The following is a 14,678-nucleotide window of genomic DNA, read 5'->3' as shown; positions in this document are numbered from 1 at the left end:
ACTCTAGGAGTTCTGTCCTGACGAACATCTGTTTTCCTATCACAGGAAGGGATAAGAAGAAAGAAAAAGTTAAATATTGAAAGCCTAAAATAACTCTGAATTAAGAAGAGATGGTAGAAGTAACGATGGATGTATTGTAAACCACCTGCAAATGTTAAGATTGCTACTCTCTTCTGCAGACCATTGAGCCTGTACCACAAACCTTCAATAGACATGGACTGTGCTCTATAAAAATCATGATGAATGCAGACTTGTTTTTATATTATGGAGGTCCTAATCCTCCTCCTCCTCTGCCTTTGCTCTATTGTTGCAACATCAAAGACCAACTGCTGGCTGAGATACAGTCAATATGAAAAGGGCGACCAGCAAATTTACTGCTTGACTTCATTCCCTTTAAATGGAATAGGCACCATGGCCCTTTTTCAAAGTCCAATCACAGACATATATCTTTTTTATTGGACATCATGTACAATAAAGTGAAGCTGTAACTTGGAAAAAAAATAGAACACCTTAAAAATCCCATGAGGTGAACATTCCTTTATAAAAAAATCACTGTGGTTACGTGTTTTGAAAAACTTAGTGCATTCTGCAATGCCAAAGGCATGGGCTGGCGAGGTTATAGTTTAGCTAAGATGCATACCCATGCCTAATATCTGGTTGGTTTCAAGAAGACTAATAAAAAGTGATATATTTAAGACTGAGTGCCAGTGTCATTCAAATAAACCGAAATGGCAGCATTCATGTCACAGGAATCATTAACTGCTTTGTTATAGCCTGCTCTGTGCAGTGAACCTTTACAGACTTCTTCAGTCCAGTGAATCTTAAAATCAGCTGCACAAAATGCCAGTATCTACACTGCATCTTCAACAACTCCATCTGATTACTGAGTTAATTTCAAGAGACATTTGCAGATGAGAGTTATTCTGACGATAAAGATAGGGATAGTTTTATCGTTGTGGTGTTGCTAAATAGTTTCCTGCTATGAAATTAAAAGGTGAATAATCAACTCAAATACAATTTAGACAATGACTATGTTGCAGTGCTACAGAACCAGGATAGTTAATTCTGGTTTATTTTTATTATTTTAATATTTTATTTCAATGTAATGAGGTTTTTTGTTTCAAACTATTTAAACTATTAGTGAATTTTATTTCTTTGGGTAACTTGTACAAACAGACTAACATACCTGATTACTAACATTATATCTAGATCAAGTTCATATTGATTTTAAATTCCTGCACTGATATATAAGTGGCAGGTAAAACTAAGCAAATTTATGCTTTATTATACCTGTATTAATCTGAGGCAACTTGTTTCAGTGCAGTAATTTTGAATTCCTCATGGCAAAATTTGCTGTTGATAGGGCACTTCTGAGGTCAGAAAGAAAATAAAGCTCTACCACTAATTTTTGAAGCATAACATAGAAAAAGCTGGGTAATCACAATGTCATCTTCACTGTTCTTTCTGCTACATGATGCTCCATTGTCAAGCATCTCCTCTTTCCATCACAGCCAAAACAATAGACCTTCTGGTGCAAGGACCTCATATATCCTACTCAGATTTCCTGGGCATATACAGGAAAAGGTGTTTCAATGACAATGTTCAGTTGTTCAATACCTGAACATCCAACTGCCCCTTGAAAAGAGGAATGCAAAGGCAAGAGGCCTGAAGAAAGGTTTCTGGAAGTTGAATTTGGCCCATGGAAAAAAATGACTCAATAACCGTTACTTAGAAAAGAAGAACTATGTTTCTTCAGAGTGGTACTGTGAACAGTGGTGGAAAAAGATGGGATAAGTTCTTTGAGTAATTCATACAGATACTTATACACTGCTCATAACTATATTGTCACAAGTACTGATATCAATGGACATGCAAGCAAAGAAGAAAATTAAAAGATTTTTAATCTTTCCTAGGAAGAAGAGGTACTGTGGAACAGAACAGTCTGAGATTTTTCAGTGACAGTATGAAGCTAATGAAACACTGTGGATGGAAAGAAGCATGTTCATGCAATCAGAAGAAAGCCACATCTGAAAGTCCAGGTATTTTTCATGGATGGAGGTCCAATTTGTGTATATCATGCACAAATAAATTCTGTAGAAAAAACAAAGCTGTGAAAGATATAACTCCAAGAGGAGCTTTGGCTACATCTGCAGCTGACACAAGTCATTGACTCTTCTTGCTTCATAGAACTTAATAGAGCAAGGTCAATTTAAGCACACTGAGAATGTAGGTCTAGAGTGTAGGCATAAAAGCCAAGGCATGTGTGAACTACTCCTGCCTTTCACCACAGACTGACTTGATGGAGCAGTGAGAGAAAGATCTCCTCTCTGGTTTTCCTCTTTCACCTTTATAAGAAACTCTGTAAGATTAAATGGACCCAAATGGCCGTTACACTGCAAGATCTTAGGGGTGAACAACTCCAAATCTCTTTCCATCCTGCTGACTGCTAAAACCAAGAGAAGAATACCAAAATATGATCCACAGCTATGACTTCTCCAAACGCAGAGAAACAAGGTCAAAAAGGAAAAGGAACTGCTTACTAGTACAGCCCACACCAACTCTTCTGACCAAGTATCATACTGCCACACAACTGACAACTGTGGCAAAGTGTCACAGTAATAAGTTTTGCTTTATTTTTTTTCCTTTTTCTGATATTTTGAATCTAAAGGATATGGAAATACCAATATTGGAAACATTCTGCTCTTTCTATCAGTCATAGATGACTGATCAACGAGCTCACAACTCTATTTCCTGGAAATAATGATTTATATTCTTTGGACTCTAACTTTTAGCTTGGCATTTTCTGTGTTCAGAACTTTTAAAAATGGTATCCTTGAGACACATTAGTGCTAAAGTGCAACAATAAGCACTTTATGTTCTTCTTCTCTAAGTTATCACTTTATTACTCAATTTGTAATAAATTACAGCACTTACAGACTCCATTCAAGCCTAGAGACCTACTATGCTATGCATGGTACACAGGGAACAACAACAACAACCACCGCAAAGAGTCTGGGCTGAGATTTTAAAACATAAAATCAAAATCAAAATTCATGAGTGACCTAGCTCTGCTACCACTGAAAGCAATGCTTTAAAGAAGTCAACTTTCGAGGAGAATAAAATTCAGTCACCTTGAAGAGTTTTTAAGTAGTATACCATTAAGCAAAGCAGATAATATATGGATTTAACAAAAAGGCCAAAAAAGCACTAGACAACCCTGTGAACAGAACAAATGAGATACACTCGGCATTAGTTCACAAGAAACACAGTGGTACAACTCACAAAAGAGCTTAGAGCAACCAGCTCTGACAATTAAATCTGAAGCTGTCAAATGCTTGTCTATCACTGTTCTTCCAGGATATATGCAAAAAAAAAAAAAAAAAAAAAAAAAAAGCCTCAACTTTTTACTTTATATTTATGTAATATAACAGCTAAACTGCCTGCACATATATTGAGGTATGGGTGCATTTCAGGATTTTTTTAATGATGATTCAGAAGAATGTAAATGTAAAAGTCTGGTAAAATAATTTCCTACCATTACTTGCATTCTGTGCACTTTTACATAACGAAGAAAAAATGAAAAATTGTCAAGCATGAATACCCACAAAACTGCACATTTTAAAAAATCAACTGATGTTCAAACCATTCTTTCCTCCCCAATGGAATACATACTGGTAACTGGGTTTTCAGAAATAGTATATTTCTATTACATTCTGTTGTAGAAAGTTGTTTAAACAAAAGAAGTACATTTATGTATGGGCAGACTAAGACAGCATTGTCTGTATCATTATCAACATTACTGCTTTGTGCATGGTGTGTACATACTGTCTCCCTGGCACTGGGCATCTCCAGCAGCATCTTGTCAAGAAGTGTACCCTCTCCATCAAAAATATTCAGTTCTCTCAGAGCAAGTAATGATTTTCAAGTAATTTGTTCCTTGCAAAGAGAATCCAGGACTGAGACCCCCCTAGTCAGGAGGATTTCCCAAGAGGACTAAAATGCAGCAACTGTTCGAAGAGAAATCTATGCTTACTGTGCTAAAGCTGGTTTGCAGGGGAGATGGAAATGGGACAGGGCCTGTGCCAGACACCTCTTCCTTACTGAACTGCAGGAGTTTCCTGCAGGCTTTTTGCTCTGCTCAGTGGAAGAGAAGGATCCATGGCTGGATGTGTCCCAGGTCACTGCTCTTCACAGTGAAGAGGCAGCTTGCAGTGCCACAGTGTGTCTGCTCCACTCAGTGAACGAGAAGGACACAAAGCACAGCCTGGCCAGGCAGTCTTTTTAACAGTGAATGAGGACAGTCTACAGCAGGATCTCTGTCAAAAAGAGGGTGACCCATTCACCCATTCAGAGGGTGAAATGAGGGCTGGCCAGAGTCTACAACACTCTGCTCTCTGCTCCGTGTAGAGTTTTCAAATGCTACAAAATAACACGGTGAGAATTTTCACCCAATGAACAATTCAATCATTGTTTCTTATTTTCTGTAAAGAAAGTTTCCACTATTTTGGTACAGACATAGCAGATGTGAGAAAAGACAAAAGAATGACTGTTGAGTTCAAAACATTGTTCCCAGTTTACATTAATATACCCTGGATTGCTCTGGATTGCTCGAATACATCTCTCCCCAGCTAAAGAATTCTAAAGCAGAGCAAGGTGTTGAAAAGTGTAGTATGTTGCAGGTGTAAGTATTAGGGCTGCGTTATCTATTAGCAGGTCGTGACACACATATTAAAACCACAAGGGAGTACATAGTGACCAGCTCCTTGCAGTAAAATGATGTTGAAATTGCTGGGGTCGTAAAGAGTAACAGTAGAGCATCAACCCTAGACCTCCTGTTTTACGGGCAGCTAGTAGAAGAACGGACAGAGCAGGGAAATGTGAGTGAACAGGGCTGACAGCCTAAGCCAGAGGACCGAAGGAATGGCTTTTGTGCCAATCAGGTAACAGTGTGGTGGCAGTAGTAGTGCTGTAATGCTGTTATAGTTGTGATGACTAGCAGTGATTTTCCTGTGTAGAATAGACCACTGTTTACAGGATGAACAAAAACTACAAAATAAAATCTACTCTAGAACTAGTGTAGATCATCCAAGTTACGTAAACCAACATGAGAAATACCAATCCAGCTCCTTTCAAGATCTCTACGTAACCATGCCTAGCCTTTCTACTGTCACTATCACCAAGGATGAGTGTGCTCTGGACCCTCTAGCAGCCAGACTCGAACCTACGTCTCATTTCACTACCACCAGTCAGTGACCCAACTGTGTTTGTAGGACTCAGAATCCCAGGTTAGCAGGTTTCCCTTTAACCGCATCTCCCCAGTCACACAGAGCCCCAGGGCACAGATAAGAATTGACTGAGAAAAGAGATAAACTAAGGCAAGTACATCTCTGTGGACATAAAACCATGTGAGGACCCTCAATGAATTTAAGTCTACATACACTCGTCTTTCTTCATACAAATACTCCAATACAATATGGAGCTGGAAAATTATCCTATATCTTGTGTGTAACATAAATGAAGTACTTCAATAGATTTTTCTATGTAAAGCACTAGGAAAGAACTGTTCTGAGGTATAGCTGCAGAGAAAAAATTGAGATGCATCCGGTGATTTAATGGCAGGTATGTATCACTGATGACACAGATGAGTAGCATAGCAACTTTTAACCATTCAGCTGGGGAGAAGTCCAGCAAAATACTGATCTCATTCAAAAATCTTGGCCAAATCTAACATAGGAAGTTACATGCCTACTTATCTAACGTTGCTCCTTGCAGCCTCTGCTGAATATCATATTCAGCAGGACCACAAGTTGACCATGAGCCAGCAATGTGCCCTTGTGGCCAGGAAGGCCAGTGGTCTCCTGGGGTGCATTAGGAAGAGTGTTGCCAGCAGGTGGAGGGAGGTGATCCTGCCCCTCTACTCAGCCCTGGGGAGGCCTCATCTCAAGTACTGTGTCTAGTTCTGGGCTCCTTAGCCTATATAAGATGCTGGAAAGCATCTTATAAGCATCTTATAAGATGCTGGAGCTACTGGAGAGAGTCCAGCGTAGGGCTACGAAGATGATCAGAGGGCTGGAGCATCTGCTCTATGAGGAACAGCTGCGAGAGCTGGGCCTGTTTAGCCTGGGGAAGAGAAGACTGAGGGGGTGGGTCTTACCAATGTCTACAAACACCGTAAGGGAGGGTGTCAAGAGGATGGGGCCAGACTCTTTTCAGCGGTGCCAAGCAACAGGACATGAGGCAACAAGCACAAACTGAAACACGGGAAGTTCCATCTGTGATTCTGAATATTCCTGGATTCCTGTTTTAAATTATTGCAGTAATCTTAGATGCTAAAAATTTTTGCCACATCGTAACCTGAAAATGTAGCAGCTATTTTCCATCAGGCATGTTTATTTTTGCCAAGAAATTAATTTAATTGATAGGTATGAAGAGAAGCTTAATTAATATTTTCTGGAGTATTCCTGGAGTCATGTTTGGAAGGTGGAACAAACTCTCCAAGGGGCCATGGACAACAGCAAATGCTCCACTCAAAGAAGTCTCACTCCTTCACCCTTGCTTCCTGCTCCATCCTTTGCTTCCATGCACACAGCAGCAGTACACGCAAAGTTAATCACCCTTCCTCCCTCCTCGATCCCAGAACAAGCCACAGCCCACTAGCAAAACCACTAAAGAGCATACATAATTCTCTCCTTTGGGAGATGAGAGAATGAACTACACATGGTGTCAGTCATTTGTAAGGTTTAGTGCAAACTGGAAGAACATATGCTCATACTACGGGTGAGCTTTGGCAAAAAGAACCTATACAGCAAAGCCTGCTGAGAACAGACAGGTTTTACTATCACTGTCAAAAAGCACAAAACAAAACATCCTCAGTGATGAGTAACAACTTCACCAAAAAATGATTCTGGTTTTCAAAGTATCAGCCTGCTTCATTCACAAGCCACCTGCTCAGAAATTTATTCCTACGATGTATAAAAGCAGAACAGGATTTAGTGCTAGTATTAAATATGCAATGTACATCTGCTTTCCAGCGTCTTATATAGGCTAAGGACTGTTTGGAAAACATGAATGCAAAATGTTGAATCAACAAATTTTCAGAGATGATTTAGATGATCAGTTCTTATTAGAACTAACCAAACTTAAAGCTCCAGAGCTCCAATAAGCTTTAGAAAGCTCAGTCTAAATCTTTCCCAAAATAAACAGTCTGAGTCCTACTTGGACTGAGAAAGCCAGAAAGCTGACATATGCCACTATAGCTGAATGGCAATCATTTTGCAATTTGATTGAATCCAGCATAAGGGGCAGTGGGAGTGCACAAACCTTAAAAACACGTCCTACCAAAGACAACAGAAAACATATTATCACTTTTGAACTTTTCATCCTTTTGTGCTGTAGCTCTTAAGAGAAAATTAAAAACTCAGTCCTGTAAAACACTCCTCACACGACTTGAAGAGTGATGTTTGTGCCTTGGTTTATAAGCAGCAGAATGGTTTTTCTTCTGAAGGGCTCAGAGAACATTTCTGACACACTGTAATCGCTTGCATGCTTATTGAGGAGAGGGAGGAAGGACAGGAGCAAGGAGATTAACAGTAAAAGGCTGTTTACAGCACTGTGCTTCTTTTCAAATAACATTCTTTTATGTGGCTCCAGTTTTATGTACAATTACTGAGTTTCATGCTAATGTAATACTGCTGCAAGTACTGCAGTGGAGAATCTGACTTCATGTGCTATGGCATATATTGTTGGTGGCTCTGTTACTGCATTTTACAAGGTCATTTTTATTGGTGTGGGAACACTGTTTTTCTTGGTGTGTAAGGCCTGGTATGGAAAAATTAGAAGTGATGGGAATAAACTTTTCAATGATATATTTTCTGACCGAATGAAAGCATAGGAGATTTTAGAGCTTTGTAAAGTATTACAAACATCTTTCAAAATTTATAGGATTAAGACCTTCCCTTCATTTTAAGAGCTACATTAAAAGATAAAAATATATCCAACTAGCTATTTTCCATCTCTTAATCTAGCTTCACTTGCCCTTATTCAGAAGCAACTCTTTATTTCATAAATATACTCCACAATACTTTCTGCATGCTAATTATGTTATACCTAATACACTGCTAAAAACAAAAGTTTACTTATATTAACTCCTACATCCTCCCTTCAAAATTCTGCTTCTCTTCTGTGGTGGTGAGGGAGGGAAGGTGTAAGATCAGATTGAGGAAAAAAAAAAAAAAAAAAAAAAAGACTGATTCTGTTCCATAATTCCAAACTGCTAAAAATTTTGCAACTGTAATCTGGATTTACCATTTTGTGTTAGCTTACCATAAACCCAATTTTAGCAGCAGACTCAAAGCACAACAGTGTAGAGATCAGCTGTCAGTCTCTGCAGCAGTGAATGGACAGAGCCTTCACCTGCATCTCACCCACCACTAAGAGGACCAGCAGAGTACACCAGGATTTTCTCCTCACTGCTGCTCCTTCTATGGGAGCATTACAGCCAGTCTCTGGGGCACAACACGATCCAGACGCCTGTGAGCTGTAGACACATGCAATATGGAGAAGGGCGTCAAGAGAAAAAAACAAAAAGTAGAGAGAAAGAAGCTGTTCAATTTTAACGTGGAAGTTCTATCTGGATTTCTTCATCTACCAGCCTAATTAACTGCAGTGGTTAACATAACTGAGAGGAGGGAAAAAAAATCAAACAAAACTTATATTTCAAAATCCTTCCATCATTTGAAGGACTAAGGAATGGAAGTAAAAGAAGCTCTTCCTCCAGTTTATGAATCAGACTGTAAATGCAAGTACCTTCATTTTAGGCTGTTTAAAATCCCAAGAATATTTTAAGATTATAATGGATTTTTTTTAGATCAGTTTTACAAAAAAATGGTCAAGGATGTGCTAATTGTTTCTTGGAACTAGGATTAGCGCTTCCAAAATTTCCATTTGGATGCACAGGATCAACTTCTGACCATTTTATTCATGCAAACAGACAGCGTAGGTCATCATACTCTGCTTTTGATATCAGCCAGATATAAACATGACCATTTTTGCTTTGCCAGTAGTATGTTTTTATACAAACTCGCCTTGTCAAAATACGTTTACAAACAGTAACTGCAAAGAATGCTGTGTTCTGGATTTGCCAAGTCATGTGCAGTGAATTTCATCAAATGAAATGCTTATCTAACCACTTCTTAGAATCTTTTATTTGCATAGGTCTAGCATGACTCCAAAGACAGGAAAAACCAAAAAGTCAGCAAAAAAGTAATGTGGAAGAACTACACACACGGAACACCTGCCACTTTCTTAGCACCTTTTGGCAGGACAGGGTGACAAGCTAATCAAGGGTATATATGAAGCAGACTTTCACCATAGTACATACAGATTTCGTCAACAAAAGGTTTTTTTGTTGTAAGCAATAATGGCTTGGTATCTTCCTACTGGTAGCTACCAACAGATCTGGTTTTGTGCAGTTCCACTTCCCACATGGATTCTTCACCTGGGAATGCAATGCACTAGCATTTTTTATTTTATTTCAGTATGAGCCACAGAACAGCCCCCAAAAACACTCAAAACAAAAATCTAACAATACCGTGCAAACTTCTCATCGAGCTACACATTATGATTCTGTGAATGGAAGCACATCAGTCAAGGTTGCGTTTTTTGAAACAGATTACAGTATTTTCCAGCTAGCAATTGAATCCATTAAAGTTATAAAATGAAAAAGACCTGATAGGCTTCCATATGTTTCACTGATTGCTCTAATCAATGCACTTAATGTCTTGTACAGACACACACTCAAATACATAACTGCAGAATCAATTCAGTTGGGAAGTATATAAAAATTTCAGTTCTACAAATGGCAAAACACGATGAAAATATGAACTGCTAAAGCTATCATGATGCTTAAAGGCACAGATTTTTATTAAGTTATTAAGTAAAAATAACAGAAAAGAAAAAATCTTCAATAATCAACAGATTTTCACGAGATAGTCAGCTATGATGATGATAATCTAGAAAAAGTAACTAAAGATGATTTTCCTCTTCTTTCACCCTAGTCTAACAACAGTGCTCTAAAAAGAACTCCTTAGGGAAACAGCATCAACTGGAGTTCCCACTTGCCCAGATGTTTCCCTCATTATGTTACAAGCTTGTCAAGAAAAGGCAAATTCAGGGTTATTCTAATGATAGCAAACACTTCATAAAAAAGTCTCCAAATTTACTTTTCCAAGGAACATCATTTTAAAAGGCACTTCAACTGCCCATGAGGAAAGAAAGCATCATTTATAAAACATTATTACCAGAAATCTTGAAGATATTAAAAAAAAAAAAAAAAAAAAGTCCTGGAATGTCAAGCCAGTGATAAAAATGCAGCTCAAAAAAAGAGCCTGCACCTTTGGGGCCTTAAGGAAAGCACGCAGCTGAGTACTCCCCAGCCGGACTCCCATGAAGATCAGCAGGAGGTTTTTGGGGTTAGGATGGCCTGATCCCAGCTTGTGAGCAGGCTGTTGCACAGGCAGATTCAGACTCCCCACTGCAGTTGGTGGTTTCACTCTGTAGACCTCCAACCGCAGACCCCAACCAAACAGCATGATCGTTAGAGCCTGCACCACACTGCCTCCCTTGCGTGTGTGTTCTTTTTTTTTTTTTTTTTAAGATGCTCTGTTGGTAATATGAATTTTTGTCATGGAGATACGAGGTTGTTTTTCTTCAATATCTGAGTACAGCTGAAAAAGCTGACCACAACATCTGAAACAGACTAGAGATTTACCAGCTTTACCTCTGGATTTTGATAATTTTGCAACTTCTATCACTGGTCTCAAGCCATTTTGGCAACAAAATGTGATACTGAATAAAAAAAAAAAAGGACCACCTGAAAAATAAGCAAACAGAGTCAAAAAGCTCCTTATCGCTGACTGACTGAATTCCCTGGCACTTTCACACCATGAGAGGACTGGAACAGACCGGCCGGGCCACAAGCCCTGTCCTTGGTGATCACAAGCATCTACTACCCTAAGTTTCGAGGGTATTTCAGGGCTAAGTGCCTACCAGCCTCTCCCCAGCAAAGCCCCATATTTTGCTCCCAAACTCGCCAAAGTACCTTTTTTTTTTTTTTTTTTTTTTTTTTTTTTTTTTTTTTTGCCGTGAGGGGCAGGGCGCCCCGGGCATGGAGGTCCCGCAGGGCCAAGCCTGGCGGGAGCAGCCACCTCACGCCGGCCGGAGCCGGCTCCGGAGCCGGCGCCGGCGGCGCGGGCAGGTGCGCGCCCGCAGCCCCTCTCAGCCGCGCCGGCCGCAGCCCGCCGCGCTCCCCGCGGGGCCCCTCAGGGCGCCGGAGGGCGGCAGCGCCGCGGCGCCGCCCCCAGGGGGCGCCGCCGGCGAGGCCGTTGGCGGCCGTTGGCGGCGGGTGGCGCGGCGGGGGCGGCCGTTGGCGGCCGTTGGCGGGCGGCGCGCGCGGCACTCACCTGCCGCTGGCTCTGGTTGCCGTCGCCCGCGGGGGCGGGGGGCTCGCCGCCGCCGCGCAGCACGGTGATGTGCAAGGTGAGCAGGAGGAGCCCCAGCAGCAGCAGCAGCTCGGCCGCCAGCCGCACCATCCTCTTGAGCCGGGCGGCTTTAGGGCCCCGCAACGGCGGCGGCCGGGGAGGAGGCGGAGGAGGAGGAGGAGCCGCGGCCGCCGCCGGGGCCGCCGCCGCCGCAGCAGCGGCCCCGGCGCCCGGGCCGGCCCCGGCAGGCGCAGGACGGGCGGCGGGGAGCGCGCCGCCCTCGGCGTCGGCGGGGCAGCGGCGGCAGCAGCAGCAGCAGCAGCAGCGGGGGCCGCCACACCACGGCGGAGCCACGTCGGGGCGGGACGCCGCGGCGGCGGCGAAAATCGCGGCGCTGCCCGGCGGCGGCGGGGGGCGGCAGGTAGCCGCGACGGGGCCGCGGGCCGGCGGCGGCGTCTCTACGGGCAGCCCAGCGAGCCAGGGGCAGCGCGGGCCGGCGGAGAGAGGGAGGGAGCGGGCGGGCCGAGCCCCCGCCGCCTCGGGGGAGCCGCGGGGCCGGCGGAGAGCAGCGCGGCTCCGCTGCCGCCGGGGAGGACGCGGGGAGCCGGGGGGAGCCGGGAGCGCGCGCGCGTGTGTGTGTGTGCGAGAGGGAGGAGGGAGGGCGAGGCGCGGGGGCTGGGGACGACTCTCACATGGCGGGGCAGCCGGGACGCCCCGAGGGGAGGAGGGAGCGCGGGGCTGTGGCCTCCCTCCCCGCGAGGGCACGGCGCTGGCCTCCGCACCGCTTCCCGCGGCTGCGGTGTCCTCGCCCCCGCGCCCCGCAGCAGCCGCCCGGGCGTCGCCCTGCCCTGCGCTGCCCTGCCCGCCGCCTCCCGGCCCTCTGCCGGCGCCCTCGCCGGGCTGCCCGAAGGGCTGGGGCGAGAGGGGCAGACCGCCGCTGCCCCCCGCACACCCTTCTTCCTCCTTTTCCTCCTCCCTGCGCGCCTGGCTCCCCGGGGGGCTGCGGGGCGCTGCCTCCCGGGCCGGCGGGGGTGGGGGGAGGTCGGGCGAGAGGCACCGGGGTGGCTGGAGCTTTAGCAGCCTGCCCTCCCTCGAAGCGGGATACCTGGCTCCATCTCTCCTGTCTCTCTTTCCTCCAGCGGCCCTAGGGCTGGCAGGGGCAGCTCCGCACTCTCTCCTGCCACCGTGCGTGCGTGTTTGTAAGCGGCTGGCTCGCCTGCTGCTGCTGCTGCTGCTGCTGCTGCTGCTGCTTCCAGACCAACTTTCTCGTCCCCTCGCTCTCTGTTGGGAGAGGTGTGTGTCAGATGCTTTTATACTGCCCTGCCTCCCTCCCCTGCTGTCCTCTCCCCCTCTTTTTGCTCCCCCCCTTTTGCTTTCTCTGCAGCTCATGCTGCAGCCTAGTGTTGCCCCCCCCAGCTCCCTTCCTCCTGCTGCCTTGCCCCCTCGACAAGCCCTGGTTTGCCAGGGCACTCTGCACTGGGCACCCTTGCTCCTGTCCCCATCACAAAAAGGACTCTGCACCTTGTGTAATGCTTCCCACCATGGTCTGGCAAGAATGAAGTTGTACAGAAGCATCGTGTCCCCCTTCACCAAATTTGTATATCCTCAGCAGGGCACAAAGGAAGGGAGCATTCAGGCCCCAAAGGTTTTTATACTTTTCTCTTTCTTTTCCCTCTGCCTTGGTTGCTGACTGTACAATTATACTGGGGGAGGGGGGAAGATCCCTCTTGGATGGGAAGCCCCCAAGTTTAGAATTAACTTACTTTTCAAAATATATGAAAATAAGGGTTACATTATCACCTGCTGTTACTCAGTATAGTTACATCCAATCTGATGGAGCCAAACCTCTTTCTGAGTGTTGAAGATCTGGGTCAGTATAACAAGAACAAACAATGCTTAAATAAAGTTACTAAACTTGAAACATAAAGTTACTTAACAAAAAATAGGAGTTTCAGAATCTTTGTCATTCTCCCACAATTCAGTTACATGTAAGAGTAACAATATAAGCTATCAGTGTCTTTGCAAATGTGTGAAAAGGAGCATTTATGGCAGCTGAGAGACTGAATTTTTATCAAAATGGCCAGATACAAAATGCTGCTGTAATGGAAGAAACAACTGTTCCCTACTCCAAACATTTCCAGTTTGAGACTGACATTCTCAAAGGAGTTTCTGTGGCTTAAGGATCAAATCTTGCTTTCTGTACTTACATGCATTTCACCAGAGAAAGCAAGAAGCACTGTGCCAGTACAGGGCAGAGTCACAGTGCAGACGTGGTGGTACTCTCATGCAAGTGTAATTTGGGAGTGATGCCACTGAAGTCAGCGTGCCAGATTGCAGTCTGTCAGGCAGCTCTGCTAACAATTTGGTACGCTTTCCCTCTATCTGCTGTACTGCTCCAGCTGTCTCTGCCCTGGACCAGTGAAAGTGGCCCACAGCACATTATCCAAAACCAAACTGAATGCATGAGAAGAGTCAGAGCTTGCAGAAGCTTTCATGTAGGTCTTGATGTATCTCATGGGTGTAGTCAAGAAGGAATCTGAGCACCATCTTGTATCCTTCCAGAGGCGTAGTTTTTTGCTTTTAGTGATAACCACTGTAAACTATTGAACGTCAGGTAGGAACACAGTTGAAATAATTATAGTAGAATATCATTAAAGATGTGACCAAAAGTCACAACTCTCAAACTTTCAAATTTAATGTTTTTTAATTCCAAAACATATTCTGTATTAGCAGTGCATTAGACACAATCTGCACAGACGATGAGGCAGGATAAGGACTCTCACTTGCCTGCCTTGAGGCTTTTCGTGGTTAAGTATAACCACTCAGTCTAAGGAAACTGCCTGTTAATTTATACCTGATATTCCCCCCTCTTAAAACTGCCTTCACCATGCACATGCTACGTTGCCAGGGGATATGAAGCGCCGCTGTCACGGTTAGCCCCTTGGAGCCCTGGCCTGTGGGGGCCTCTACACACTGCCCGTGGTCCACACGCACGGCTGGGTTTGGCTGCCCGGGGAGGCTCCCTGCTGCCGGCACCTGAGGCCGGCCCCGGGGGACCTGCAGCCCTCAGCTGAGCAGGGGCGCTGACCACGCTTACGTGAGGCGCTCGCTGCTGTGACTGAGCAAAACACGGTCGAGCGGTAACAAGAACAGTGCTGCTGATGAAGGCATACTCCCGGGAAGCAGGGAGTGAAGAACCCA

At 44.5% G+C, this 14,678-nt stretch overlaps 1 protein-coding gene across 1 annotated transcript in view; it reads right to left on the bottom strand.

The window, feature by feature from the left end:
• Nucleotides 1-11,666, bottom strand: part of ISM1 (isthmin 1) — a 42,192-nt gene extending 30,526 nt beyond the window's left edge. Inside the window, exon 1 of the mRNA XM_062573507.1 lies at nt 11,460-11,666. Coding sequence (XP_062429491.1) covers nt 11,460-11,588 — 129 coding nt within the window. The 5' untranslated portion in view covers nt 11,589-11,666. The remainder of the gene's footprint in view (nt 1-11,459) is intronic.
• Nucleotides 11,667-14,678: the final 3,012 nt, after the last annotated feature.

Source organism: Rhea pennata, chromosome 3, assembly GCF_028389875.1.
Source record: "Rhea pennata isolate bPtePen1 chromosome 3, bPtePen1.pri, whole genome shotgun sequence".
In the NCBI taxonomy this organism is placed as follows: domain Eukaryota; kingdom Metazoa; phylum Chordata; class Aves; order Rheiformes; family Rheidae; genus Rhea; species Rhea pennata.
Note: the sequence above shows the minus strand (reverse complement) of the source record. Positions and strands in the feature narration are given on the sequence as shown.